General features: G+C 35.5%; 1 protein-coding gene across 3 annotated transcripts in view; it reads left to right on the top strand.

Moving 5' to 3' along the window:
- Positions 1-27,872, top strand: part of NBAS (NBAS subunit of NRZ tethering complex) — a 319,521-nt gene that overhangs the window by 91,560 nt on the left and 200,089 nt on the right. For all 3 annotated transcript variants that reach the window (XR_005372117.1, XM_038560813.1, XM_038560814.1), the window contains exons 20-21: positions 2,249-2,353; positions 2,973-3,109. Coding sequence is in view for 2 of the 3 variants with exons in the window: in XM_038560813.1 (XP_038416741.1) it covers positions 2,249-2,353; positions 2,973-3,109 (242 nt within the window). In the remaining variant the exon portion in view is untranslated. The remainder of the gene's footprint in view (positions 1-2,248; positions 2,354-2,972; positions 3,110-27,872) is intronic.

Genomic DNA, 27,872 nt, shown 5'->3' with positions numbered 1-27,872 from the left:
GAGAATGGAGATGGGGACTAAGTATTGGAGATCTGAAAAGAATGAAAGAATTGTAGAAAAGTTCCTAACAGAATAGGAGAGAGAACTTGTTAGGGAAATGTAGTGGCATTGAGGGATAGCCGATTTGAGTTGAATTTATAAAATCTCGTATCTTTCTTATAGATTAGAGGATAATGAACCCAGATGTACTCCCTGCCCAGCTTCAACCATTTTGCTGATCTTCTTTTACTCTCCACTCTTGCCTTTTCTTTCACTGAGATGTTTTAAAGCAAATCCTAGACATCTTATCATTTTACCCATAAATACTTACGCATGTGTCTTTAATTGATAAAAACTTGAAAAAATAACCACAATAATGCTATTTTTTCCTAACAAAATTAGTAGCATTTCCTTAATATCATTTGATATCCACTTCACATTCAGATTTCCCTGGTCACCTTATAAATGGTTTTACAGTTGGTTCACTCGAATCAAGATCCTAACAGTGCTGATATCTTGAAATAAGAATTGTCAGTTTGGTTTTGTGGTATTTTTTCAGACTTCTGGTAACTTGTAATCAGGGTTCATAGTTGCCTTGGACTAAGGATGAGGTTTTGCCAGGTGAGTATGATGAAGCAAGGGATTAAAGAGATCTCTATAATGATGAACTGGAGCTAAGCTGATTGGAAGGAATTAGAGAGTTGGAGGAGAGATAACAGGTATAAAATGTAGGATCAGTGGACTGGATGTCTCAGTGAGGTTGAGGAATTGCTGGAATGCCATGTAGTGGGTTGAGTGGAGGGGAGATGTGAGGGGAGATGCTGGGGGAAGGAGTAGTTGCTCTGAAAGTCCAGTGTATGACATGGAGATGTCCCAGAGACTTCCTTCTTGTTGATGATAAAGATCCAGGGTCATGGTCAGATGTGTAACTGTGATGGAACAAAGGGAATGATTGTTGTGAATGAGGAGTCAGGGAACTGAGAATATTTTTGAAATGTTTTCTTCCTGTTTACATGAGTATTCGTTAAACTCTTTTTTTTCTTTTCTCCCCTCTTCTGGCTGCTCCTTCATTTACTTTTCAGTTGCAGATACCTTCCTTCCTTCCTTCCTTCCTTCCTTCCTTCCTTCCTTCCTTCCTTCCTTCCTTCCTTCCTTCCTCTCTCTCTCTCTCTCTTTCTTTCTTTCTTTCTTTCTTTCTCTTTCTTCTTTTTTGATTCCTACCCTTCTTGCCCAACCCCCTGCACCTTTTTTTTTGGTTGGTCCTTTAAATGATGTTGCTCCTTTCATTCCATTTAATTTCCCTCGAAATCATATTCACTTCTGTATTAATAACAGTATGTCATAACAGTGTGTCACTCATCTGACTCTAGAACTCTTGGCCTGTTATCCATCTGCCTCCTGGGAAGTTCCTTTTAGAGGTGCTATAGTTCCAAGTCCAGTATGTTTGCAGGTGACCTTCTCAACCCTGCACCCTCCCTCTCTCACCTCCTCTACACCTCCACATACCTTGTCTCTCTCTTACCTCAGTATATTAATTCAGTCAATAAGTAATTATTGGTTACGTATAAGCAAAGCAGTCTGCTAGGTATCTGGGGTTCAGCATTAAGCATGACAGACATGAGCCCTGTGTCCTACATCGCAGTGGGGAGATCTTCACTTGCAGTTGCCATGCTAACTCCTATTTGTCTTTTATAGTATAGGAGAACGAGTTTTATAGTACGCTTCTTCTTCCTGTGTGTTTCCTTTTAGCTGTTCCTCTGCACTGGTTTCTCTTCCCTACTAGATTTTAAGCCATTTGGAGGGCAGGAAAAGTGTATATGGTATCACTGCCCCTCTCACATAGTAGACAGCCAAAACAATTGATTCATTGTTGAAGGAATGAATGATTCAGTCTGCATTTTACATTGTTCAGCAGCAGTAAAGTTAATGTAAAGTTCTCATACAGATGCAGGTGCTCATAATGGACAGGCATGTATAATGGTTGCTTATTTGTTTTTAGCAGGTGGTTGGTTTTGGTTGTCTTACTGTAATTAATTTTTTGCTGCCTTTTTCATTTACTTCTTAATTTTTTTTAATTAACAGCATTTATAAATATGGCCATTTTCAAAATAAAGGCAAGAATGCGGATGTACTACTTTAGTTCACAGTTGATAGTTTAATTAATTCAGAGCTTATTTATTTGGGGAGGCAGAGTTGTAAAGGTTTTTAATATTTTCTTGTCACCCATATTTAAAAGCCTTTTCATTATTAAGTCGCTCTTTCCCCTCAGGAAATCCTGGGAGTACCTCATGCATCTGAGCAGAGATACGATGCTGAATTCTTTAAGAAGTTCAGAAATCAGAATATTGTTCTCTCAGCAAGAACTTATGCTCGGGTAATTTCTTTTTTGTAAATAAAATAATTATGGCTATTAACATTTTTTAAATCTCTGAGCCATACGGTTAATGTTACTGCATGCATTCACATCATTTCATTTTTTGTTGCAATATTCATGTAGAGAAAATGGAATTAAATTTTTAAAAATGTTTATTCATTGTTCCTTTGCCCATTTTCCTGCTCATGCCTCCTCTATCTCAAATAAAATCTTAAAAAAAAGGGGGGAGAGGGAGGGCATGTGGGTGGCTTAGTTGGTTAAGCCTCTGATTTTGGCTCAGGCCATGATTTCAGGACCCTGAGGTAGAGTCCTGAGTCTGTGGGGAGTCTGCTTGTCCCTTTCCCTTTGGCCCTCTGCCTGCTCATGCTCTTTCTCTCTCTCTCTCCCTCAGATCTTGAAAAAGTAAAAATGTTTATTCACCAGAGTTTTAAAAATAAGTAATTTTTATAGCATCAGATTGAGAAATTGATACAGAGTAGGAAGAGTTAGGAATATTTCAAAGTACCTTATATCAGAACAGCATAAAAAGTTAATTTTAGGTTTTCAAATGTTGTCTTACAAAATCATTCACTTATTTCTAAGGTTTACATTGCAAACTTCCCCCTTGCCATTTGTACAGGAAAGTAATGTACAAGCCCTTGAAATTCTGTTCACTTATCATGGATCAGACTTGCTTCCTCATCGCCTTGCAATTCTCTCCAACTTCCCAGAGACCACCTCTCCACATGAATATGCTGTTCTGCTGCCTGAAGCTTGGTATGTGACTGGGTATAGTGAATTTTACCTTCTTTCTAACAGTTTTTTGTTTCATGTGGCATAATTTGAATTAAGCAAAATTAATTTAATCCATTTAAACTTTCTTTTGAGTATAAAATTATTTCTAACCGTATTTTTAAATGATCTCAAAGCCAAAATGTGTCTAGCATAGCAGGGTCACCTTAACCTAATAAACATGAACTAACTTTCTTTCTCTCTCTCTCTCTCTCTCTCTTTCTTTTCTTTTTCTTTTTCTTTTTCTTTTTCTTTTTCTTTTTCTTTTTCTTTTTCTTTTTCTTTTTCTTTTTCTTTTCTTTCTCTTTCTTTTTCTTTCTTTCTTTTTTTTTTCTTTTCTTTCTTGAAGGCCTCCTGATTTTACTGGTGTGTGCTCAGTATGCAGTGTTTTTATGGTTAAGAACATTTGTTTTTTGTGTTTGTTTTTTTATTTATATTTTTTTGTTTCTTTGTTTAAAGACAGTTTTTAGGATAACAATATCTGTCTGAGTTAGATGTATCTTTTAGAAATGTAGTTCTGACAGTATCGGGTAGTAGGTCCAAGGGACTCGGGAATGTCTGAATCTTATTTCTCTTAACACCGTTTCTCCTTATGAAATTCCAGAGGCAGAAAGACAAATGGGAAATCAGAGTTCCACTTTATTACGAATTGAACTCTGATGCTCTTTATCTCAGTTCAAGGCTATTTGAGAATTGGGTCACTACACATGACATAGACTCTTAGTTCAGTGGTCTTCGTTGTAGCAGCCAGTAGGCTTCTGGAGGCCAGAACATTTCTTCTTGAGAATGAAGAAGAGATAATAAATTTGCTTCAGTGTCCAGCTCAAAAGCTCAAAATGGGTAGGTAGGCCATTTGCTCCAGGCCTTAGTGGCACCTGGGAGCCTACAGGAGTGCAGCGGATCCTATGCTTGTCCATGACTGCACTGAGGCCAAAGGCAAGAGTATTCACAGGGGGACATTTTACATCCAGTGAGTGAACTGGTTTAGTAAATGTGAGGCCTTCTTACATCTACTAGTAAATCTGGCTTAGTCACTGAGCTGCATGATTCATATCCATTCTGAATTTGAATTTACTCATTATTACCATGAAGTGACAGTCCCTGTGTTGCTTATTCATCCTGTATATATTAACAACTGAATTGATAGGTATGAGGTCTGCTGGTAATCTGTAAAAGGCTTGAAGAGATTGTGACCTTTCCAGTTGGAATCACTGTTGCAAATTTTAGCTACTGGCAATTTAATACTGTTAGGGATGTTACTGGAATTGGGGATCACTTGGCTTCCTTATTTCTCCCCTGTCACCTCCACCCAGGATTCTGTTGGTAAGCTTAGGTATTTTTGATGGTGAGGACCAATGTTTATAGAGTAATTAGTAGGTATTTCATATATAGTTATATCTGATTTCCAAACACTTTTGGTATTATCCCTCTTATTATAAAAACTGATTTATAGAAGTTTAGTAGTATAACTTTCTGTAAGTATGGCCAGGATTTGTAATTTATATTTGTTTATAGCTGTAGGCAGCTCAAAAAATAAGTTCTAAATTCCTCATTTTATACACTACTCTTAGTGTTCAAAAAGTCTTTGTCATGATAATAGTGAATAAAAAGAAGCTTGATTTTATTCTTAATTTTCATGTAATTTCTTTTATATCGGTACAGTGATATATAGAATGTGTTTTGTGACAGTATAAGTATTTTAGAATATAATTGTATTGTTTTCTACCGTTTTGCAAAAATAGATCTAATCTGAATGTAAATGACTTTTTTCTATAAAAGTATAGAAAAGGGCCATCTCTTAAAAAAAGGCAGGGGGCTACCATCTCTTAAAGTTGTTGTTGTTTTTTTTTTTTTTTAAGGTAATTTGTTTTTAGATTTAAGTTCATTTATGGTTATTGTCTCCTGATGACTGCTTAGATAAACACATGATTTTTTGATATTTCAGAATTGGTTTGCAAAATAGTTTTACAATGCCCAATACTGGATCATCTCTAAATGCCTTATGGTTCCCTTACTGGGGCTGCTGTAACCTGCTTAAATTGTGATAGATACTGGAGATGTATTTATATATATATACATATACATATATATATATCTCCACATACCATGTTATAGCAGAGGGTTATAGAGGATAAAGCTATTTGGAATCATTGTGTTGGAATATGTTGCTGAAAAGTCTGGATTCTTAAGAGTCCTTAACTATATTCATTTTAAACACATTGAGGAAATAAAGATTTTTGTTTCTTAAGAAAGTCACATTGGGTGTATTTTTTTCTCTAATTAGAAAGAGTGAGGAACAACAGTAGGTTTTAACAGTAATGTCTCTCTCCTTATGATTTTATGTGGCTATAAAGCAAACCCACAGTTACATTTCAGGCATAGCCTCTCCTATGAGGTCTTCCATGAACTTACTCCTTTTCCTATATTCTCACCATCTTTGTTCTTGTAGTAGAACCCTTTTTACAGTATATTTTAGTTAGCTTTTTTTTTTTTTTTTTATGTCAGCTTCACTCTCTCTTGTCCCCTATTTTAATATACATCCAATCTTAAACTGAAAACTAACTCTTTAAGGTAGAGACCTCCTTATTTTTGGCCTAAAGTGGGTGGTGCTTGTGTAGTAGGGTCTCTGGAAATGCTTTTCTAGCTGGGTAAATTAGGTCTGCGTTATGCCCATTTATAAGAGAGGTCAAAGGCTGTCCTGTAGGAAATACAACAGAATAGATTTCTTACCTTTAACAATGGAGGTGCCCTGGTTAGTGTCTCACTGAGGCTCTGACGTCCTTAATTTATGAGTCTGGTGCTATTTGAGCTCATGGATAAAGCCTTACATTTTCCCAGCTTGAAGTTTTATTGTAATGGATGTGTGAATCAATAAGATCTGTTTATAGAAATCATTTCCTTTTTGAGGAAATGTATTCTCTGAATACTTGGTATTTATCTTCCAATCACTTTCAAGTCAGATGAACACCTAGTGTCTTTTGTTGGACCAAGCGAGCTCTTCTGCACTTGTTTGCTGAGCACCATCTGTGTGCCTGGCACTGGGGGAGGTGAGTAAAACAGTTTCTCTTTAGCAGGAGTTATTCAGATATGTTTTAAGCATCAAGAGAAAGTCCTGCTTTACAGCATCATGCTTTCAAACTGAAGAAGAAATAAGAGTTGAAAAGACTAAATAGGGATGAGCACTGGGTGTTACACTATATGTTGGCAAATCGCACTCCAATAAAAAAAAAAAAAAAAGAAAAGACTAAATACATTTGCAGCCTTTCTGCCTTTTTTTTTTTAAAGCCTCCTCAGTTGCAGTGTTTGAAAACTAATAACCTGCCCTTCCCTCTTCCTCATTTACTGCCTCTAAGGACAGCAGAGCATTCTGTCCACATGCCTTTTTTTCTCAGAGTATATACTGCTCAGCAGCTGAGCCCATTGCATCCTGCTTTATCTTCCCTTCAGCCCCTCCACTTGTATTTTGCAAGAAATAAATTTTTAGTAATCTATTCAATACATTTGAAACAAGTTACTCAACTCTAAATGGCTCCCCGAATGCAGAATGACTGTGTAACTCTGCACAGTCTTTAGTTGGCTGTTAGGATAGCAGCACAGTGTCCCTCCTTTTCTCCCTCCTGCTGTGCAAGCCTCTTGTCCCTGGAGGATGCCATGTTTGCCCCTGACTGGTGCACCCTCCTCTTGGATCTTCATGTGACTAGGCCTCTTACTTCCTTCTGAGTCCCTCTCAGAGGCTGTCTTTTCAACAAACCCTTCTCTGACCACTCTTTTTCTATAGCCTCTGCTCTTTCCCACTGTTTTTTGCCCTTAGCAGGTTTTTCTTCATGGCACTTACACCTAACATCTCCTATGGTTGTTTGTCTTCTCCACTTTATCTGATCTCCCTTGGCCATCCTATTTAAGATTTTACCCTAACTTTAAATCCCCCTTCCTTGTTTTATTTTCTTCCTAGCATTTATCACCCCTATGGTAGTGTTCTACTTACTTGTTACTTGTTTCCCTGCTAAAACAGCAGCTCCAGTAGGACAGGGACTTGATGTGTTTTCTCCTCTTCCTTAGCCCTTCCACAGAAGATTGCCTGGCACGTTTTAGGCACTCAGTAAATACTTGTTGAGTGAATGAATAAATTTCTTCCCCATAAGGGAAGGACCTTGTGTCTGGCTCACTGGTGTAGAGTATATATGTGGGAGGATAGGTAGGGTTTTGCATTTCAGAGTTTGAGCTCTGTAATGGGAAGCAATGGTAAGTTATGTTAACAAAGTAGCCTTTTACTTATCCTGTGTTGAGCTTTTGCTTTTGCGTTTAACCAAAGTTTGACTAACTGATTTTGTTTGGGCCAAATTTGATGATTATGATTGCTGGGAAACTTCTGTGGTATATGCTAGTTTTATGTTTTATATTGTCATTCTTAAATTATCATGTGTGTTTGACAGTGATGAAATTTAACCCAGTTTTGTAAAACTTTGAAATTACATTTTTCTGTCAGATGATTCATCTTTTTATTAGCTATCCTTAATATGTCATTGCTATAAAATGTATATACTTTATGTTCTAGTTGCCTGGTTTAGTTGAAGTACAGAGGTAGCATTTCTATCTTTATTAGCTTCCACAGTTTGTGCTAATAGAGATTTCTATAAAGGGATTTTTTTTCTTTTAGAATTTTTGATACTTATGGCATGTTTTTGAAAGATTATTTAATTTTTTCATCTTAGGCCTCTTTTCCCATTGTAGAATCTTTCTAGAATGATGGAAGTAACGTAGTTTTAAAAGTTATATTTTGAACAGTTGTCTGTTGAAGTAGCATAGGGGTTAGAGCTTTGATTCTAGAGCCAACTTACTTAGTTCGTGTTTTTAAATAGCTTTTCTTAAATGTACCTCAGTCTTCTCAACTGTAAAATGACATGATTGTAACACCTACCTCATAGCATTGTGAGAATGTTTAATGAGTCTGTGTATATAAAACACCGAGAACAGTGCTTGGCGCCAGATAAATGCTACTTATGTGTTTGCAATTTTTTTTTAAAGATTTTATTTATTTATGAGAAAACCCACACACACACACACAGAGAGAGAGAGAGAGAGAGAGAGAGAGGCACAGACACAGGCAGAGGGAGAAGCAGGCTCCATTCCATGCAGGGGGCCCGACGTGGGACTCGATCCCAGGTCCCTAGGATCACACCCCAGGCTGAAGGCGGCACTAAACCACTGAGCCACCAGGGCTACCCTGTGTTTGCAAGTATTAATGCAGAATCCTCTAGGAGAGTCTTGGCTTTATATACATCATATGCTTACTGTTTTAAACTTCTTATTGAAATAATCTTATAATTATGTAATAGTTGAATGGAGAATATGGGGAATGCCTATATATCCTTCACTTCTTTCTTCCCATATAATCATAGCACATTTATCAAAAATAAGAAATTGGCACTGGAATAGTCAGTTCTGCTATAACATGACATATACATTCCTAAAAATCACTGACTATGCAGAATCATGCAGTGAAAACACAGGGCTTATGTAAAAAATGGGATTAATGGTCCAGCACTCAAAAACGTTTAGAGAAACAAAGTTAGGAAACTAAATTAAAGTCCTAATATATTTTTACATGTGTTACTTGGGTAACAGACATGCAAATACTAAAAGATGGCACTTACCTAAGAAAAAACTTAGCACAACTTCTCATGTGGAAATGGGTATCCGAAGAGTTGCGTTCCTGCATTATTGGGAAGTGAAGGAAGCAGGGTGGTTAGAAATCTGGTGGAAAGTTGTGCCACCAGATGCGGATGAGGGTGCTTCCTAACTCACTCTGGAAACTGAGTTCACTGGTAGATGTTTGGGTGTCCCTGCACCCGTAACCCGACATAACTGGGTTCAGTGTTCTGTGTGCACCTGGTGTTTCTTGTGGATGAAATTGGGAGTCAGCAAATGTGAAATTTGTGTTACACTCCTATGTGTCATTAGAACAAACTTGCATCTTTAAATAGGATAGCAGAACTGACTGTACAATACTGTTAACTAAATGACAGATTTATTTGGATATAATTAGTTTTTCTACTAATATCTCTTTTCTGTTTCCAAATTCAATCCAGGATACCACATTGCATTTCGATTTCATTTATTTTTAATATATGGAAATGAACTCTGTTGTATATATCTGTCAGGCAGGAAATTATTTGACGCATGTATTTGCTAGATAATGAAAATTGATACTTGTATTTGTATTCCTGGATCATTTCCAGAATCAATAAGGAAAGACTGAATTATTTAGTATATTTGAGATATTACAATATTTAAAGTATTTTATAGTTCTAAGTGGTAAAATTCTATTGATGGAAGTAGAATATCCAGAACATTGTATAGTCATCATCGTAGGCAAGCTGTTACTATAGTACCTTGGCAGTTTGTTTGCTTGTAAATACCTGAGTTTAGTTAGATTATTTGGTGATTGAAAGTTTGACTGAAAAGCATTCTGTAAATGTGCAGATGGGTTGTTCTTGTGTGAACCATAAAAATGTGTTACAGACCTTTCTGTTTTCTTTTCTGAATTTGTGATTATAAGAATTATTTGTTGACTTATAATCATTCTCTGCCTTCAGCTCCATGGCAATTAATGTGACATCCCATTAATGCTAAAAATCAGAAGAGGCTGGGTAAAAGACATTAAGTCATTTTTGTTTAGATTGTGTAGAATGTCAGCCTAATCTTATGTCAGCACATACCTGACTACTTAGAAACTGCTTTTTTTTTTTTCCTAGAGCATAGAAATAGAAAGCACTTTCACCTGCGTTCATTTAGAACAACATTACAAAACAGTACAGTAAAAGTTGTATGACAGCTCAACTGGCAAAGCATTTCTCCTCCTCAAGAGACCCAGGACCTCTTTGTGCCAGGCTTATTTACTTAACTGCAAGTTTGTCCCTCTCATTTTATTCCCTTGCTAACCCAGAAGCGTTCCTACTTTTCCTAGGACCTAATCCCTTTGTGCTGTTCTCTGCCCCACTTGATAATGCAGCAAGATGATAGCCTAATTGGGTTCTTCAATAGTTCGATTCAGAATGAATATATCTTTTGTGCATTTGTAAATCATGTTTTTGGTTTTGCGTATTTTTAGCTTTGTTAAATTTAGGGACCATTAAGATCATTTGGCCATTATAAACTTTTATTTTATTTATTTTTTTAATAATAAATTTATTTTTTATTGGTGTTCAATTTGCCAGCATACAGAATAACACCCAGTGCTCATCCCGTCAAGTGCCCCTCTCAGTGCCCATCACCCAGTCATCCCACCCCCTGCCCTCCTCCCCTTCCACCACCCCTAGTTTGTTTCCCACAGTTAGGAGTCTTCATGTTCTGTCTCCCTTTCTGATATTTCCTACCCATTTCTTCTCCCTTCCCTTCTATTCCCTTTCACTATTATTTATATTCCCCAAATGAATGAAACCATATAATGTTTGTCCTTCTCCGATTGACTTATTTCACTCAGCATAATACCCTCCAGTTCCATCCACGTTGAAGCAAATGGTGGGTATTTGTCATTTCTAATGGCTGAGTAATATTCCATTGTATACATAAACCACATCTTCTTTATCCATTCATCTTTCGATGGACACCGAGGCTCCTTCCACAGTTTTTAATTTTTTTTAGAAACATTTTTGATTGTAAATGCATAGTATCAATTTTACCATTTTAACCATTTTTCAGCATACAGTTCAGTAGTAAACACATTCACCTTGTTCAACCAGTTTCTAGAACTTTTTGTCTTGTGAAACTAAAACTCTGTGCCCACTAAACAAGTTTCCATTTTCCATTCAACCCAGTCTCTGACCAGCATCATTCTGCTTTGTGTCTGGATGATGTTTTCTACTCTAGGTGGCTCATGTAAGTGGAATCATGAGATATTTGTCTTTCTTTGGCTCTTTTATTTCACTTAGCATAATATCCTCAAGGCATCAAATACTTTTAGTGAAATTAAAGTTATGATTAAATAAAATTTAGATTGGCTTGCCATCCGTGGGTCATGTTTCTATTTGTGCTGTGGAAGTACTGCCCAAATGAAGTAAAGGATGAAGATGAATTCTAGTTTGAGATGCAAGGTTACTGTTATTGCCTAATTTCCTATGGCAAACCTTTTCATCTTTTTGTGATAAAGAGAGGATACAGACAGAAGGGAATGTTTAGTCTCTAACTCTTGGGTTTGAGTAGCCAAGCATAGAGCCAAACATAAGATTTATGTGCTAAAATAGCAAAACATAAATAGGCATTTTATTAAAATTTCCAATAGGACAAATTTGATTTAGGTCAAATTGATTTTATAACCAGATGACATTGTTTCCATTCTTCACAATGGAGAGGTAGATTGTTACTACACTTGCCGTTTCAGATTGTTGATGCTTTCATATTCTGCATTAGTTGGTGATTTTTTTTTTCAGAAATGAAATAATTAAATAATTTGAACTATCTTTTTCAATGAAGTCTCAGTGGAAACACTAGGCAGCTTTCAATTGGGAGCTGTAAATTTTTATTTGTTTTCCTTGAAGGGCGACAGAAGACTGTACCAGAATTAATTAATGGTGGCTTAGTTTCATAGTTTTAAGGATACTCTGGAAGTTTCTCTCCCATAAGAAGCATATTAATATTTCTTTCGAATCAGATACTGAGTTTTGAATTTTAATCTTTTTAAGTGAAATTTATAACAAATCATGAGTACCTATGAAACTGATTTAAAAATTAAAGCATTTCTAAATTGCTTTATCTTATTTCGTTTTCATTGAAAGAACAGTTTAAAGAAGATGAAGGAGTCATTCGAAATTGTGTGACGTCAGTCAAACGTGTGGTCCCTGTCCATAGATAAATTAGAATCTAGCAGGTAAGATCAGGCTGGTTAGGTATAGATGTAACTATCATGTAATTAAAATACATGTTATAGGATGAGTTTAGATAGGTTTGAGATAGGAGAGATTACTGTCTGTTACAAAGGAGGTAAATCAGGAAAGCCTTCTTGGAAGAGGTAAGGTTTGCTCTAGACCTTGAAAGTTGAGTGTGACTTTGATATTGAGAAGTTTGAGGAGGAAATAGTCGTCTGAATATTTAACCTGAAGTTGTTTTACTCACTCAGTCTTCACCTGTACAAAAGATGTTCTCGGTGAATTCGTTAGTTGGAATGAATTTTTAAAAAAATTTATTCATTTGAGAGAGAGAGAGAGAGAGTGAGAGAGAGGCACAGAGCACAAGCAAGGGGAGAGGGAGAAAAACTGATTCGTGCTGATTAGGGAGCCCAGTGTGGGACTAGATCCCAGGACCTGGAGATCATGATCTGAGCCCAGGGCAGACGCTTAACCATCTGAGCCACCAGGCAGCCCTGTTAATTGAAGTGAATTAATGCACAGAATTTGAATAAACAATCAGGAATTTCTTTTTCCTTATGTTTTTATGTAGCCTACTTCTGTTCATAAAGATTTCTTTTTTCCTTCACTGAAACTGTTAAAAAGCAGTTTCCGTTGGTCATTCTGTTGGTCATCCCCACTGTAATTTTGTTGTTGTAATGGAAATATCACCTAAACTGTAGCCTGGAAGATAAAATAATTATGGGAAAAATTGGAGCATTGCATTTACTTGTTTGATTCTCAAGAGAAAAATGAAAATGTTTCTTTTCCCTTTAAAATTGAAAAGTTGATTAGTTACCTAATCAAAATTCAATTCCCATATGTGCAGTTTATTTCTGAATTGCTGTGAACAAAGAACAATAAATTGGTTTGTATTTTAGGCTTGGAATAAGTATTTGGCCTTCTGTGGTGAGAGGAGTATAGAGAGTACTTTACAAAACGGGATATATTGGCAGTTCCTGAATCCAAGAATAACCTGATGTTTGGATCAGAAAGGAAAAGCTAATCACCTCAACTGTCTGGGAGCAGGGTCTGGGGCTGGCAGTGGGATAATTGGTTTAATTGTCTTCTGGCACTGTGGGCACGTTAGATCTTGACTCAATTAGTTCTTGTCTTTCTATTTATGTAAAGCAACAAGATGGATTTAGGGCAATTTCTTTGATTAAGAAGGTGGAAATGAATATTTCAGAGTAATTTTTATGGGCTTTGCAAAGTATGATGATACTGATATTTTGTATTTGATACTCTGAGAAGTACTAAGGAAATGAAGGTGTGCTGATTTGTTGATTTCCTCTTTTTTATTTACAAATCAATTTTATGTTTTACATAAATTTCTCACAGCGTGTTGATGGGCAAAACAGAAAAGGGATTGTTATCCTGCTTTCAGGAAAAAAATTTGAGAGGCATTAGTAGAAATATATGCTGAAATAGGGAATCATTTTGAAAATAACTTTAATTGCATGATCGTTTTAGTGTATGTGTAACATTGTCAAATGTTTTTAATGTGGCTTAATGCAGTTCAAAGTTTATAATTTTATTTGAAATTAAGACCTCTTTGAGAGAGTACTTTTTAAAAAACTAATGTACTCTCCTAAAAATCTGTTACTAGATTCAGCATTACTTCCTGGTACCAAATTATATTCTTTTCATAGAGATGAGATTTTTCTTTCAGTATTCATTTTCCTCCAAACTTTAAGTACCCTGCCCAATAATTCTGAACATGTGATCCTTAAGTAGATTATAACATCTTCTGAATGGTTGAATTACCTTAGGGAAATAGTCCCTATAATTCTTCTTGATCACAAAATGTCTTTTCCAGTCAAGATTTCATTAATATGTAAATACTTGTCTGTAACAGCAGTGAATCTCTTTATCACACTATATTTAATTAACATATAAATAACCCTGAGAGACACTTTCCCAATTTCTGATATAGCCAAGCCTGTTTAAATATTGTATTTGTAATAAGAAAAATTCTATTAAGAATCAAATTCATATTTCATACACAAAGTACATACATACACTACTTTAAAAAATGTTTTGACCTCTTTGTTGACCCAATTTTTAATCCTAAAGGTTTAGATACTATATGTAATAACTGTAGAAAAAAACCTCTATGACATATGTAAATGTTGGGATCACATGACATGGTACTGACATATTTGATGTAGAAGTGGTAGTATGGTAGTACTCTGGGAAGATCAAAGGCTTTTTGTCAAAATCTGAGTGTGTGTCTTGGCCCTGATACTTTGATAGCTGTGTTACCTTTGAGAAGTCCCTTAGCTTCTAAATTTCAATTTCTTCAAGTGTGGGACGGGGACATTGCAGAGGTATTGTGATGATTGAGTAATGTAAGAGCGATCAGTGTCCTCTGTTACTGTTTCTAGCATATCACTGGCGTTCAGTGTACAGCAGTGGTTAAGGTAGCAGAGGGTATGGCTATGGCAGCAGCAGTACCAGTTTTTTTGGTACATGTGGATAAGCATGTCATGTTACAGATATCTTGTAGTTTCAAGTGCATTAAGTAGGCTTGCGAAAGACTGATGAGTAAACAAAATGTAAATGTAGTAGGGAATATCCTTCCCTGCAGATACTGATGCCGTGATTTGCCCATCTGGGACAGCATCCCTTTCTTGATATCAGGTACCTGAGGTTCCAAATTCTTAATGAAGTGGCTGCCTAGTGAACCTTTAGTTTGAATGCAATTTTAAAGTTTTTAGTTTCACTTTGTATTGAATTATATATACAGGAACATGAACAAACTGTAAATGTGTAATTTATACAGTTGGTATATTTGTACAATTGATGTACAGTTTGGTGCATTTGTGAACAAGTTGAAGAACGACATTGTGAGTATCCCTTATACCCTCTCCTATTACCCTCTTGTAGTCACCTCATCTAAGAGAAGCACTATCCTGACTTCTGATGCCAAAACTTAGTTTTGTCTGTGAAAGAAACGGAATGGCTTGTGAGGACTTTTTTACATTAAACTCTGGAAAAGCATAGATAGCTATCTCAACAGAGATCAGATTTCTTCAAATTGGATACTTTTCTAATGCTGCATGTACATTGATTTTTTTTTAATATTTAAAGTGTGTTTCTTATAGACAATATAAGATTGTCTTATATAACAATATAAGATTGTTGATCCTTGAACAAGGTGGGTGTTAGGGGCACTGACTTACTGTGCAGTCAGAAATCCATGTGTGAGTTTTGATTTCTCCAGAGTTTAACTACTAATAGCTAGCTTACTGTTGACCAGAAGTTACCAATAGCATGATCAATTAACATGTATGTTGTATGTATTATATACTATATTCTTACAATAAAGTAAGCTAGGGAAAAGAAAATTTTATTAAAAAATTGTAAGGAAGAGAAAACAGTTATAGTACTGTATTTATCGGAAAAATCTGTGTATAAGTGGACCCACATAGTTCAAACTGGTTTTATTCAAGGATCAGCTGTAATGGAATCTTGCTGTTTAATCTGGCAATCTCTGCCTTTTAATTGTCATGCTCTGGCTATATACATATAATGCATAGTTCAGTATGGCTTAGTTCAAAACTGACATTTTGGTTATTTATCATTTGTTCTATTTATTTATTATTTGCCTTTTTCTCTTTTCCTGCCTCTTTTGAGTTGGCTGTTTTTATAATTCCACTTAATCTCCTTTATTGAATTATTAACTGTATATGTGTGTATGTGTGTGTGTGGTTGCTGTAGTGTTTACAGCATGTATCTTTAGCTTATGGTGGTCTACCTTCAAATAACACAGCAAAACTTCATGTATAATGTAAGAACCTTTCCCCAGTATTTTTCCATTTTTCTCTCTGCTGGCTTTTGAATGATTGTTGACCTATATTCGACTTTTACGTATGTTATGAACTCCACAATACATTTTTTGTCTTTTTTTGCTTTAATCAGTAACTTCTTTAAAAATTAAAAATACACTTTATATTTGCACATGTATTTACTGTTTCCACTGCTGTTCATTGCCTTTTGTAGGTCCAGATTTCTATCTAATACCAATTTTGTTCTGTCTGGAAGGCTTTCTTTGGCACCTCTTTTAGGGCTAGTCTTCTGGCAACACATTCTCTGCTTTTGTTTGCCCAAAGAAGTCTTTATTTTGCCTTTGTTGGGGCAGCCTTTGTTTTGAAAAATACTTTTGCTGAGTACATGATTCTAGGCTGTCACTTTTATCCTTTTAGTCCTTTAGAGGTTGTGCACCTCTGACGTCTTCCATTGTCCTCCATGAGGCTGGTTTCATTCTCACTGTTTGTCTACATCATGTGTCTTAACTTTCTTTGGTTGTTTTAAAATTTTTCTTTATAACTAGTTTTGAGCTCTTGGACTATCATGTGCCTTGATGTGGTTTTCTTCGTGTTTGTTCTCATTGCTGCTTATTGACTTCTTTGGATCTACACCAAATTTAGTAAATTCATGCGTATTATTTCTTCTAATATTTTTTTCTTCTCTCATCTCTCCTCCTTAATACAGTCTTTTTGGGCTACTACTTATATGTGTGCTAGCCACTTGCTCTTGTCTTACAATTCATTTTTTTTCCCAGTCTTTTTCTGCTTTTCATTTTGGATTGTTTCTATTACTTTGCAAGTTGACTACTTGCTTCTGTGGTTTCTGCTCTTAATGCCATCTTAATGCTCTTAATGAAAAGTGTTTTCATCTGAGCTGCTGAGTTTTCATTCCTAGGAGTTAGATTTGGACTTAAAAAGTTTTTTCTATCTCCATATCATGTTATTGGTGTTTCTTGGTCTTGTTTAAGAAATTGGTAATTCTCCTAGTTATAGGCCTTAATTTCCTGCTTTTTTACATACCTGGTATTTTTTTTTTCTTCTTTTTTATTGTTGGAAAGCATACATAATTTTTATCATTTTAACCACTTTTAGGTATATAGTTTAGTGACACCAAGTATATTCATTGTGGTATAGCCATTCCCACCATGCATCTCAGAACATTTTTTATCTTCCCAAACTGACACTATACTCATCAAATAATAACCCCCTATTTTCTAGTCCCACTAGCTCCTGGTGACTTTCTGCTTTCTGTTTTTACAAATTTGACAACTCAGAAAAGTGGAATTATACTATATATGTCTCTGTGTGTGTGTGTGTGTGTGTGTGTGTGTCTGGCTTATTTCATTTAGCATAATGTCTCAATGTTCATTCATGTTGTAGCATATGTAAGGGTTTCGTTTTTAAGGTTGAATAATATTACATTGTATGTGTGTGTAAATATATATGTCATATATGTATACACCACATATATATACCATATGCACTACATATGTATGTATGTGTGTGTGTTCATACCATGTTTTATTTTCTATCTCTTGATGGAAATTTGACTTGTTTCCATCTTTGGCTATTGTCAGTAGTGTCCCTGTGAACGTGGATGTGCAAATATTTTTTTTTTTTTTTATTGGATGCCAGGCATGTAGGTTTGTTCATCTCACCAGATGAGTTCCTATCTCTGTTGTTATGGAATGTACCTGGTCCTTTGTCATAATGCATTATGTAATCACATTGTGTGTGTGTGTGTACTATTAGGTTAGCTTCTCTGTGAAGTTTATCTGAATAGATTTCTTAATTTATAATGGGTTAAATTAATCCATAATGGGTTTCCTTAATCTGAAAATTACAGAAAGTGTTCTAGTAATGCAGGTATAGGGCTGTTTATTTGATATTGTGTCTAGTTTGTGAATAATCTGGAACCTATTTTTATTTCAGGGTCAACTCGCTCACCTCTTCCTGAGTACTTCCTTTTATATTAAGGATGTAAAAACTTGTTTCTGATTTTGTGAATGAGTGTTTACAGTGTAGTAAGAATCCGTACTAAAACATATTAGACCCATTTTCTTCAATTCTCTAATATTTTTCTTTCTTTCTCTTCCTACAATCTCTAATTTAACTTTGAACTTTATCAACAGTAGAAATGTGTTAGAATTACTTGTGCCACAGATGTTTAGAACATTGTCTTCCCAACCACAGCCTGTGGAACTGACATCAGAGCCTCTCTGTCTACATTTCTGGGATTTTTGTTTCTTTAGTTATGATTGTATGTTAGTCTGCAGTTAATTTGGACTAGATCCAAAGAATTCATGATGGAAAGGCTCTAAACAGACTTGTACAGCAATATCTTAGGGCAAACCCCCTTTTGTCCTGCTTTGTTTATTTAAGGCTTAGGACTTTTCACATCTCTTTGTGCTTATACATGCTCATATACAGCGCAGAGCCACTTGCAGTATACAGTACCTGCAGTGTTGCTGATGGCATGGGTATACTATAGGAGGTTGTACAATCCATTTCAGAAATTTTAAATCAGAAAAATTTGAACAAACCCTAGAGTATATTGTTTAAATCTGTAGCAACAGAGCAAGCAAGCATATTGATCTTGAACTGTAAATACCCTGTGGTTTATCCATCTACCTATCCATTTATCTATCATTAATTATTTATTTAGCGAGGTTTAGTGCTGCCTACAGCTCAGGGTGTGATCTTGGAGACCCACGTCGGGCTCCCTGCATGGAGCCTGCTTCTCCCTCTGCCTGAGTCTCTGCCTCTCTCTCTCTCATGAATAAATAAATAAAATCTTAAAACGTATTTAGTGAGGTTTAAATGAATGCCAGGTATTGTATTAAGGATATAAAAATGACTAAAACCTTGAAGGAGCTTACAGTTCAGTAAAGGAGCAAGACACAAATAAATGTACATATCTTATGTGACCTATGATGGGGTTATATCCTGATAAACCCGTTGTTGAAAATGCATTTAATAAACCTAACTTACTGAATATCATAGCTTAGCTTAGCCTACCTTAAACACGTTCATAATGCTAGACTACAGTTTGGGAAAATCATCTAACACAAAGCCTATTTATAATAAAGTGGTGAGCATCTTATGTAATTTATTGAATTACTGAAGTACTGAAAGTGAAAAACAGAATGGTTATATGATTACAGAAGGGTTTTAAGTAAATTGGGTGTTTATCCTCAGTAGTCCGTTGCATGGCTGACTGGAAACTGTGGTGCACTGCTGCTATCCAACATCGTGAGAGAGTATCATACCACATAACACTAGCCCAGGAAAAGAGCAAACTTCAAAATTCAAAGTAGTTTCTACTGAATGCATATTCCTTTCACACCATCATAAAGTAAAACATTGTATATTGAACCATTCTAAGTTGGGGACTGCTGATAATTCTGTGCAGTGACAGCAGTAACAGGAATACATTAAAAGCTTAGTAGTGGGGACAAAAGTCAGGTAATCTTTATTTGGGAACATTACAGAAGGTTTCAATTGTTTTTCCCTCTAAAGATCACTACACTGATTGTTCCAATTAAAGACAACGTTGTAAATATGCATGCCATGAATTAGACTATTTTTCTATCCATTTAGGTGAGGAATATTATATATATTTATATATATTATATATATAAAGTGCTGAATTTATAGTTTTTTAATTATAATTAATGATTTTTAAAAATTATTTTTAAAAATATCAATCCACATTTTTTCCTATTGCCACTATATAACTTGGTTTCTGAAGTGTATATATATATTTTTTTTTTTGACAAGTTTAAGAGTTAGAATAACACAATGTATGCTTCCTTTTTAAAAGGTGCTTGCTGAGTAATTACTTCCTTGAATCATTTTGCCGATATTCTTAGGTACTTAGGGTATAAAGTGCCCTCATCTGAATCATTTGTGTACAAATAATCACACCAGTGGTGAGGTAAATGTTGCAAGAGTATCACAGTCTTAGCTATGTAGTCTTAGTTGGCTCATATTTTTTATTTATTGTTCAGATTAAATTTTTTTCTTTTTTTAAGTTGAAATACAGTTGACACACAGTGTTACATTAACTTCAGATTGGTTTCAGCATCAAATTAGTTTCACAACATAGTTTTTTGACAAGTCTATACCTTATGCTATGCTCACCACAATGGTTATTATCATTTGTCATCATCCAATGCTATTATAGTACAGTTGACAATATTCCTTATGCTGTGCCTTTATTCTTAGGACTTATTCATTCTGAAACTGGAAGCTTCTGTCTCACTACCCTTCACCCATTTTGCTCATCCCCCACCTATCTGCCCTCTGGTGTAACCATCAGTTCTCTGTGTTTATGGGTCTGTTTCTGCCTTTTGTTTCTTTAGTTGTTTGTTTTTTAGATTCCGCATATAAATGAAATCATATGGTATCTGTCTTTCTCTGTCCAGCTTACTTCACTTAGCATAATACCCTCTAAGTCCATCCATGTTGTCACAAATGGCAAGATCTCAGCTTTTTTTTTTTTTTTTTTTAATGACTAATACTCCGTTGTATAAGTGTACTAGGCATCATCTTTATCCATTCATCCATTGATGGAAATGGGGTTGCTTCCACATCATGGCTATTGTAAATAATGCTGCAGTAAATATAGAGGTGCATGTATCTTTTCAAATTAGTATTTTCATTTTCTTTGTGTAAATACCCAGTAATGGAATTACTGGATCAGATGGTTTTTGAGGAATCTCCATATTGTTTTCCATATTAACTACATCAATTTACATTCCTACCAGCAGTGCATGGTGGTCTTTTTTCTCCACATCCTTGCCAACACTTGTTTGTTATTCCTTGTCTTTTTTATTCTAGCCATTGTGACAGGTATAAGGTGATATCTCATTGTGGTTTTGATTTGCATTTCCCTGATGAATAATTTCTCATGTGTTCAGACTAAGTTTTATATCTTAATTAAATCTTATCTTTTCAGTTCTTAAAGTTTGTTAGTTGTTTTTGAGAGCTCTGATACTAGAATGAAGAGAATATCAGTGGATCTGTTCCTGATCATTTGTTTATTCCTGTACTGATTATTTGTTTATTCACTTAGTAAGTCAGGCTCTGGAACCAGGCTGTCTGGGTTAAATCTCAGCTGCAGCTTTTTAGTTGTGTGACTTTGCATGTTAGTAAACATTTCTATGGCACTGTTTTCTCTCCTATAAAATGAGAAACATGATACCTGTTTCTCAAGATTCCTGAATTTATATATGTGTGAATATAATTGCTTAGAGCTTTGTATTTAGGCTCACACATAGGAAGTGGTATGTGTGAAATATCCTTGCAGGGGGGGCACCTAGGAGGTTCAGTCGGTTAGGCAGCTTCCTTTGGCTTGATCTTGAGGTCCTGGGATCAAGCCCCGCATTGTGCTCCCTGCTCAATAGGGAGTCCGTTCTTCCTCTCCTTCTGCTACTCCTGCTTGTGCTCTCCCTCTCTGTCAAATAAATAAATCTTTAAAAAAAAAGCCCCAAAGTAATGCCCATTCAGTGTAGTTCTTAGAGGCACGAATTTGCGGGGTCTTGATCACACTTCCTGTATCTTGAGATCTGCACAGGCATTGTTTTGCTGTTTTCTTTAGCTATATGAGTAAAAGGAAGATTAAAAAAATTATTCTTTTTTGGGCAGCCTGGGTGGCTCAGCGATTTAGCGCTGCCTTCAGCCCAGGGCGTGATCTTGGAGACCCGGGATCAAGTCCCATGTTGGGCTCCCTCCATGGAGCCTGCTTCTCCCTCTGCCTGTGTCTCTCCCTCTCTCTGTGTGTATCTTTCATGAATAAATAGATAAAATCTTTAAAAAAATAAATTATTCTTTTCTTCTCTAAACCTCTGATTTAAACTCTTTAGCATTACAACCTTATGTAGGGTCAGGGCTTGTAATGTACATTGATAAAACATTCATAAACATTTTGATACATTTCATTAGCTTTATAGTTGGTAAATCCAGTTGTCATATACTTTTATCTTTGTCCTGGAAGGTTTTGCTGCTTTAATTAATAGACTAAAGGAGATTGGTCAGGGTCTTGTTATCTTTAAGTAATATGAAATAAGGGTTTTGCTGCTATTCAGTCTAAGTAACAGAACAGGGAGTAAAATTGACTTGATTTCTCTTACGTTACTTCCTTCACGGTGGTTGGCACTGTAGTTTTGAGCTTCTCCCATATGAAGTGGTCCTTCCTCATCAGTGTTTAGTTGGCTCGTGAACCTCACATCTTTCAGTATCTTCACATTGAATATGTGTTCTTCCTTACTGAACACATAAGTACACATGGCTACTCTGAAGCTGTAGGTGAGTTTATACTATAAATGAAAGTTAAAATTCACCAGTTTTAATTCACCCGTATTTTCCATAGACAATACTATAAATATGAAAATCATCACAAAAATTAATACAAATAGAAACATTTATAAATATTGTGTGTAATACCTCATGCTGAATATAAAAATTACTACATAAATATTTTGGGGATTTTAAAAAATGTCTATTTTAGCTTATTCTTATTAAAATATATGCCATTGAGGTTGGGTTTGAGGATACCTTTCCTCCCCCTTCCCCTCTCAGTAACTTTGCCTGTAGCAAACATAAGTCTTCTTCATTGTTCTGAGACCTTGAGTGCCTCTTCTTCAGAATGAGGGTCCTCTGTCCAAGCAAGGGACAGGTGATGTGGTAGTGTAAGGTCAACTGACCTCTGTAGTCCTCTGTTGCCCCTTGTTTTGTTGACAGCAAACACCTTGGTGAAGAGTAACCTTTCTTACTTAACTTTTCTGAGAGAATTTCCTTTGAAGTTTGTGGCTTTCCCTTAAACTTTAATGATTTCGCTAACTTGTGCTCAGAAATAATTGAATCATCCTTTGGTTATGGTAAAATATTTATTTTCAAACTTTGTTTTAAGGGTTTGGGAGAGAGATGATGCCTTGTGGATACTGTTGCTTATTTCTCTGTCATAAATCAGTTCATCACTTCTTATTACTGCTTGTTATGTTGGCCAGGTGCCATGTATTCAGGATGGTGTCAGCAGAGTTTATTGCAGTTGTTAGGTATTTGTAAATATAATCATTGATATTATTTATATTATGTTACTATTTATCATAAAATAGATCTTGAAATGTCACCCAGTTACATATATCTTATATTTTACTCTGCATGAAAACCTTCTGCTGATGTTAGGAATAATGATGCTTTTTATGATGTTTGAACATTTATTATATATCAGGTACTACTCTAAAGTCTTTAGGTGTACTACCTTGATTCTCCCCAAATCCAAATGAAGTTAATACTGTTGTTCTTTCTGTGTCACTAATGGGGAAACTAAGGCACAGGCAATTTATTTATTTATTTTTTAATTTTTATTTATTTATGATAGTCACACACACACACACACACACACACAGAGGCAGAGACACAGGCAGAGGGAGAAGCAGGCTCCATGCACCGGGAGCCCGACGTGGGACTCGATCCCGGGTCTCCAGGATTGCGCCCTGGGCCAAAGGCAGGCGCCAAACCGCTGCGCCACCCAGAGATCCCGGCACAGGCAATTTAAATAACTCAATCAAGGTTACACAGCTGTGCACAGTAGCATCTGTCACAGAGGTTGGCTTCCAAGAGCATACTCCTAAGTATAATGGATCAGAATTCAAGAAAATATTTGTCTAGTCTTATCTTCATTTTGGGCAGATAATATTACAGAATTTGTTAAATAGATGAAGCAGCAGGGTCCCAGGGAATAGATGCAGTAGCTGGTGGAGGGGGGAGGAGAATCCAAGTCTTGGAGGTGGTTTTTTTTTTTTTTTAAGAATTTATTTATTTATTCATGAGAGAGACACACACACAGAGGCAGAGATGTAGACAGAGGGAGAAGCAGGCTCCTTGTAGCCTGAAGTGGGACTTGATCCCAGGACCTGGGGATCACACCTTGAGCTGAAGGCAGATGCTCAACCACTGAGCCTCCCAGGCGTCCCAGTGGAGGTGGTATTTTCACGCTGCTTTCTCTTATACATTGCTAACATCTGAGAATACAGGTTAAGTTTCAAAATAACTTCATAATCTGCTATATTTTCTAAGTCCTGTATTAATAGAAGTGAATCCTGTTGGTCCAGAAGAGAACTCTGAATGATGCCTTAAGATAGTTTTTTTTTCCAACCTGGCATTCTAAATGACAGCTAGCTTTTTGACTGGTTTCCCAAGGAGTTTCAGACCAGTTTGATGTGTTCAGTGATGATAACCACAGTGTAGTTTACATGTGGGCTCAAGTTATTATTATTTCTTGTCCTTTATTTACCAGAACATTTTCTTCTATGCTAAATAATAGAAATAAATATAACTCCACGTCTTAAAACCAGCACATAAAAGGTGGCAATTAGTAGTAACTCACAGTTTATTTTGCCTTTTATTTCCATGGCATAGAACACGAACAAAAGAACTTTTTGTAAGTTTATTCTTGATAAAATTTCTTTGAAATAAAACATTTAAATTTAGTGTGAGAAATAATTGGTGAGAGAATAGTCGAACATAATAGAACTTGAAATATTCATTCTTTTCCTGCTGACAGATAAATGTTACCTTCAGATGAAACCAGCTAAGTTTATTGTTTGGAATAAAACAATGAACAGGATTCTAATATAAAGAATCTTAAAATTAAGCAGCCATTATTTTGCAAAGAGATCATTTAAGTTTACCCTGTGCTTTCTTTTTTTTTAGTGATGCATTTTAAGTTTTACGACTTCTTAAGCCAAGTAGAAACAAGAAATGACAAAGATGAAACAAAGTATATGTAAATGTGTTGTGTTTGTGGAACTTTAGATTTGAAGTGTAACTTTTGCAACTCCCCAAAGTTCCTACAATTCTTTAGAAGAAAGCAGTGTATTTTCTAGGTTTGTTTTTTTTTTAAACCAGTTTCACCTAGCCCATTGATTGATTTACATGACCTTAGTTTATTGTGAAGAGAATTAAGTGAAAAAGATTTTTCTCTGAATTTTATTGTATGTGCTATCATTTTGCTTACCTTCTCAAAGAGTAAAGTAGCTAAAATTTGAGCATTTTTTAAAAGGTAATGATTAGTTATTTTCAAGTCTAAAGAATGGTGAGATTTAGGGAAATACATATTCTGAAATATTTTTCTCACCTGAACTAGAACATGACATGTCCAACTACCCAGATTAGATGTCCACCAGTACTAGCATAGCTTGCTCTTGCATCAGCGTAGTGGTCTATGTTAGGAAAGTATTTGCGTTCTCACTCTAAGATCTGTAGATTCCATATATAGGTACTTTTTGGCATATGTATTTTTATGAACAGATTGTCCCCTTTCATTGCTTTATTCCAATTTTGAATTTCTGTGATACTATGAGAGCACTTTTTGAAAAAATTTGAGGATAGTAAACAGTATTCACTTAAAAATCTTTGTGTTTTCATTTAATAACTCAACTGACACATTGTTTTAGAGTCTGCTAAATGCCAGGCACTATTTTAGTTATTGAGGATATGGCAGTAGAAAAACAAACAAAAATTTTGTCCTCAAGGAATTTATATTTTAGGTACGAAGGAGATCTTGTTTTTGAAATGCAATTATTTGAAACATGATAAAGAACTTATGGTATTTCTATAGCAAGTATTTTAAACTTGTAAAATTTGTTTTAAAATAGTTTGCAGAAATATTCAGTAAGGAAAGGAAAGAACAGAAAGAAGGTTTTTGATTTTTGCTTTATGTAAGTGTTTGTGATCAGACCTAAGGTCCAGCTGTATTAGGAGAAGTTAGTTTCATCATGTTAGTAATCTACTGGTATTGAGTTTGGTTTTATATTGTACTTTAAATATGCATGTAAGTGGTCCTTATTGGATTGTCTGAATTAAATTTTAGGAAGGCTGAAATGACCCTTTTCTTGCCACCTACAGATTTTGCCTGGTGGCTCTTAGATATGAAGCAAGGCAATGATGAAAATGATAATGGATTTGTGGTTGGGCTAGATTATAGCCCCTGTGCCCTTTCTATAGGTGTGTGCTAGCTAGAAGGCTAAGTTTTGGATTCTAGCTGGTTGTGTTTAAATCTTGGCACTGTCATTTATTACTTTTATGAGGATGGGCAAGTTAACTTGGTCTTCAGTTTTCCCCTTGTAATATGAGGAAGATCATATTACTAGCTGCATTACATTGGCAGGGCTAAATGAAGTCTTGTATGTTAAATACATTTCATCCTGTCTAGTCCATAGTAGGAGATCATTAAGTGTTAAAGATTATTGTTGCTGATCATTGCAGATATACTAATAGTACAAGTAGTAGCATTACTACATCAGTGGTAATTAGCACATTTGGAAACATTTTAGTTGGGCTTTGCTTTGAAAATGCAGCAAAAAACTTTATTAACCCAGGACTCTTCAGGCCTACCTTTTGGAGTGTACTTCTGAACAGAACTTGTCTTAAAATGTGTTTTGATAAAAATTGGCTTGTTTTCATACCCTGTCTGTTCAGTGAAGCTTAACAAAGTTATATAGCTTTCTAGTCTTTAAATACCAAATGAATATTATTTTGCTGAGGGTCCCACACTACTATTAATCATTTCAGTAATACCTCTTATATTTAATATGTACTTTCTATAGAAAGTACAAATCTCAACTTACATTTTTCTAAAATTCTTTTAGAAAGCATTTTGTGTAGCTATGGAACCGTGTCTGCTTTAATTAGAAAAGGCAGTAATCGTTTGTTCATTTTTCCCCCCCTTTGTTCCTCAATTCACTGCTATAATTTATTCTTATGTTGGAAGAGTTTGCATTATCATCATCATCATTGTATCCCCATGTTATCTTTTACTTTCCATTTCAGTAGCCTATGATAAAGTATTAGTTATTGACATGGAGGGAAATAAAATCGTTTTTTATTTGGTGACAAATGAAATAGTGTGATTGTGGCATCCATGCTAAATGATCATCTGTGTGATGCAGGAATTTAAAAATATGAACTCAGAAGCCTTCACAAATGTATCTCTGGGACACATTATGCAGGAACATTACATGCTAGCTTCAAAGTGGGTAAAATACTGTATTTATAAAATATGGTATAATGCATTTCTTCTTGTCTGTATTTAATAGGGAGCTTTGACTTTGGATAAGTTGCACCAGTAATAATCTGGTGGGGATGCTGTTGATTGACCAACAGCACTGCCCCTTCTCAGACCTTTCAGTTTCCACCTTTCTGAAATCACCCAGTGGGCTCCTGTTACCGCTTACATGAGGACTAACCTCTCACATAATATTCAAATGTTTACGAAGGGCTTCTTTTGCAAGGCATGTTAAATAATCTTGTAAGAGAAGAAAGTGAAAAATACAACCTGATATAAGAAAGTGCAATCCTTTCCCTGGAGTTCTGGTAAATTTTAGAAAATTGCTACTATTAATATTCAGAAACAGGAGAGAAAATGTTTTATTGAACCATAAAGTAGAGCAATTGGCATTTATTCTTAAAGTTTTTGTCTTCTTAATTCAGGATATTTCAGTTATTGTCGTGGACTTACGGAATATTAGAGCTAAAAGGGACCTTCAAGATAATGTTTGAGGGTTTTGCTTTGGAAAGTCACATGCCAAACACTGCTTGGCTAGATGGGAGGCAGCTGGGTTTCTGGGTTTCATGTTTCCTAACATGTAGCATGTTGCTCTGCTCTGTTACCATACTCTACAGTCTTTACCTCACTTTTCTTTCTAAATTTATTTTTTAAAGATTTTATTTATTTATTCACGAGAGACACACTCAGAGAAAGAGAGAGAGAGAGAGGCAGCGACACAGGCAGAGGGAGAAGCAGGCTCCATACAGGGTGCCTGATGCGGGACTCGATCCTGGGATCACGCCCTGGGCCAAAGGCAGGCACTAAACCACTGAGTCACCTGGGGATCCCTCTAAATTTATTCTTTTTTTAAAAAATTTATTCTTAATTCTATCTAGTCATGCCTTAATTTTTCCGTTTCTTAGTTCTCTTGTTCATCTTTTAGTGATACACTTTCTTTACAGTTTTAATGAGAAATAAATGACATACATCATGTGTAAGTT

This window comes from Canis lupus, chromosome 17 (assembly GCF_011100685.1).
Source record: "Canis lupus familiaris isolate Mischka breed German Shepherd chromosome 17, alternate assembly UU_Cfam_GSD_1.0, whole genome shotgun sequence".
NCBI lineage: Eukaryota > Metazoa > Chordata > Mammalia > Carnivora > Canidae > Canis > Canis lupus.
Note: the sequence above shows the minus strand (reverse complement) of the source record. Positions and strands in the feature narration are given on the sequence as shown.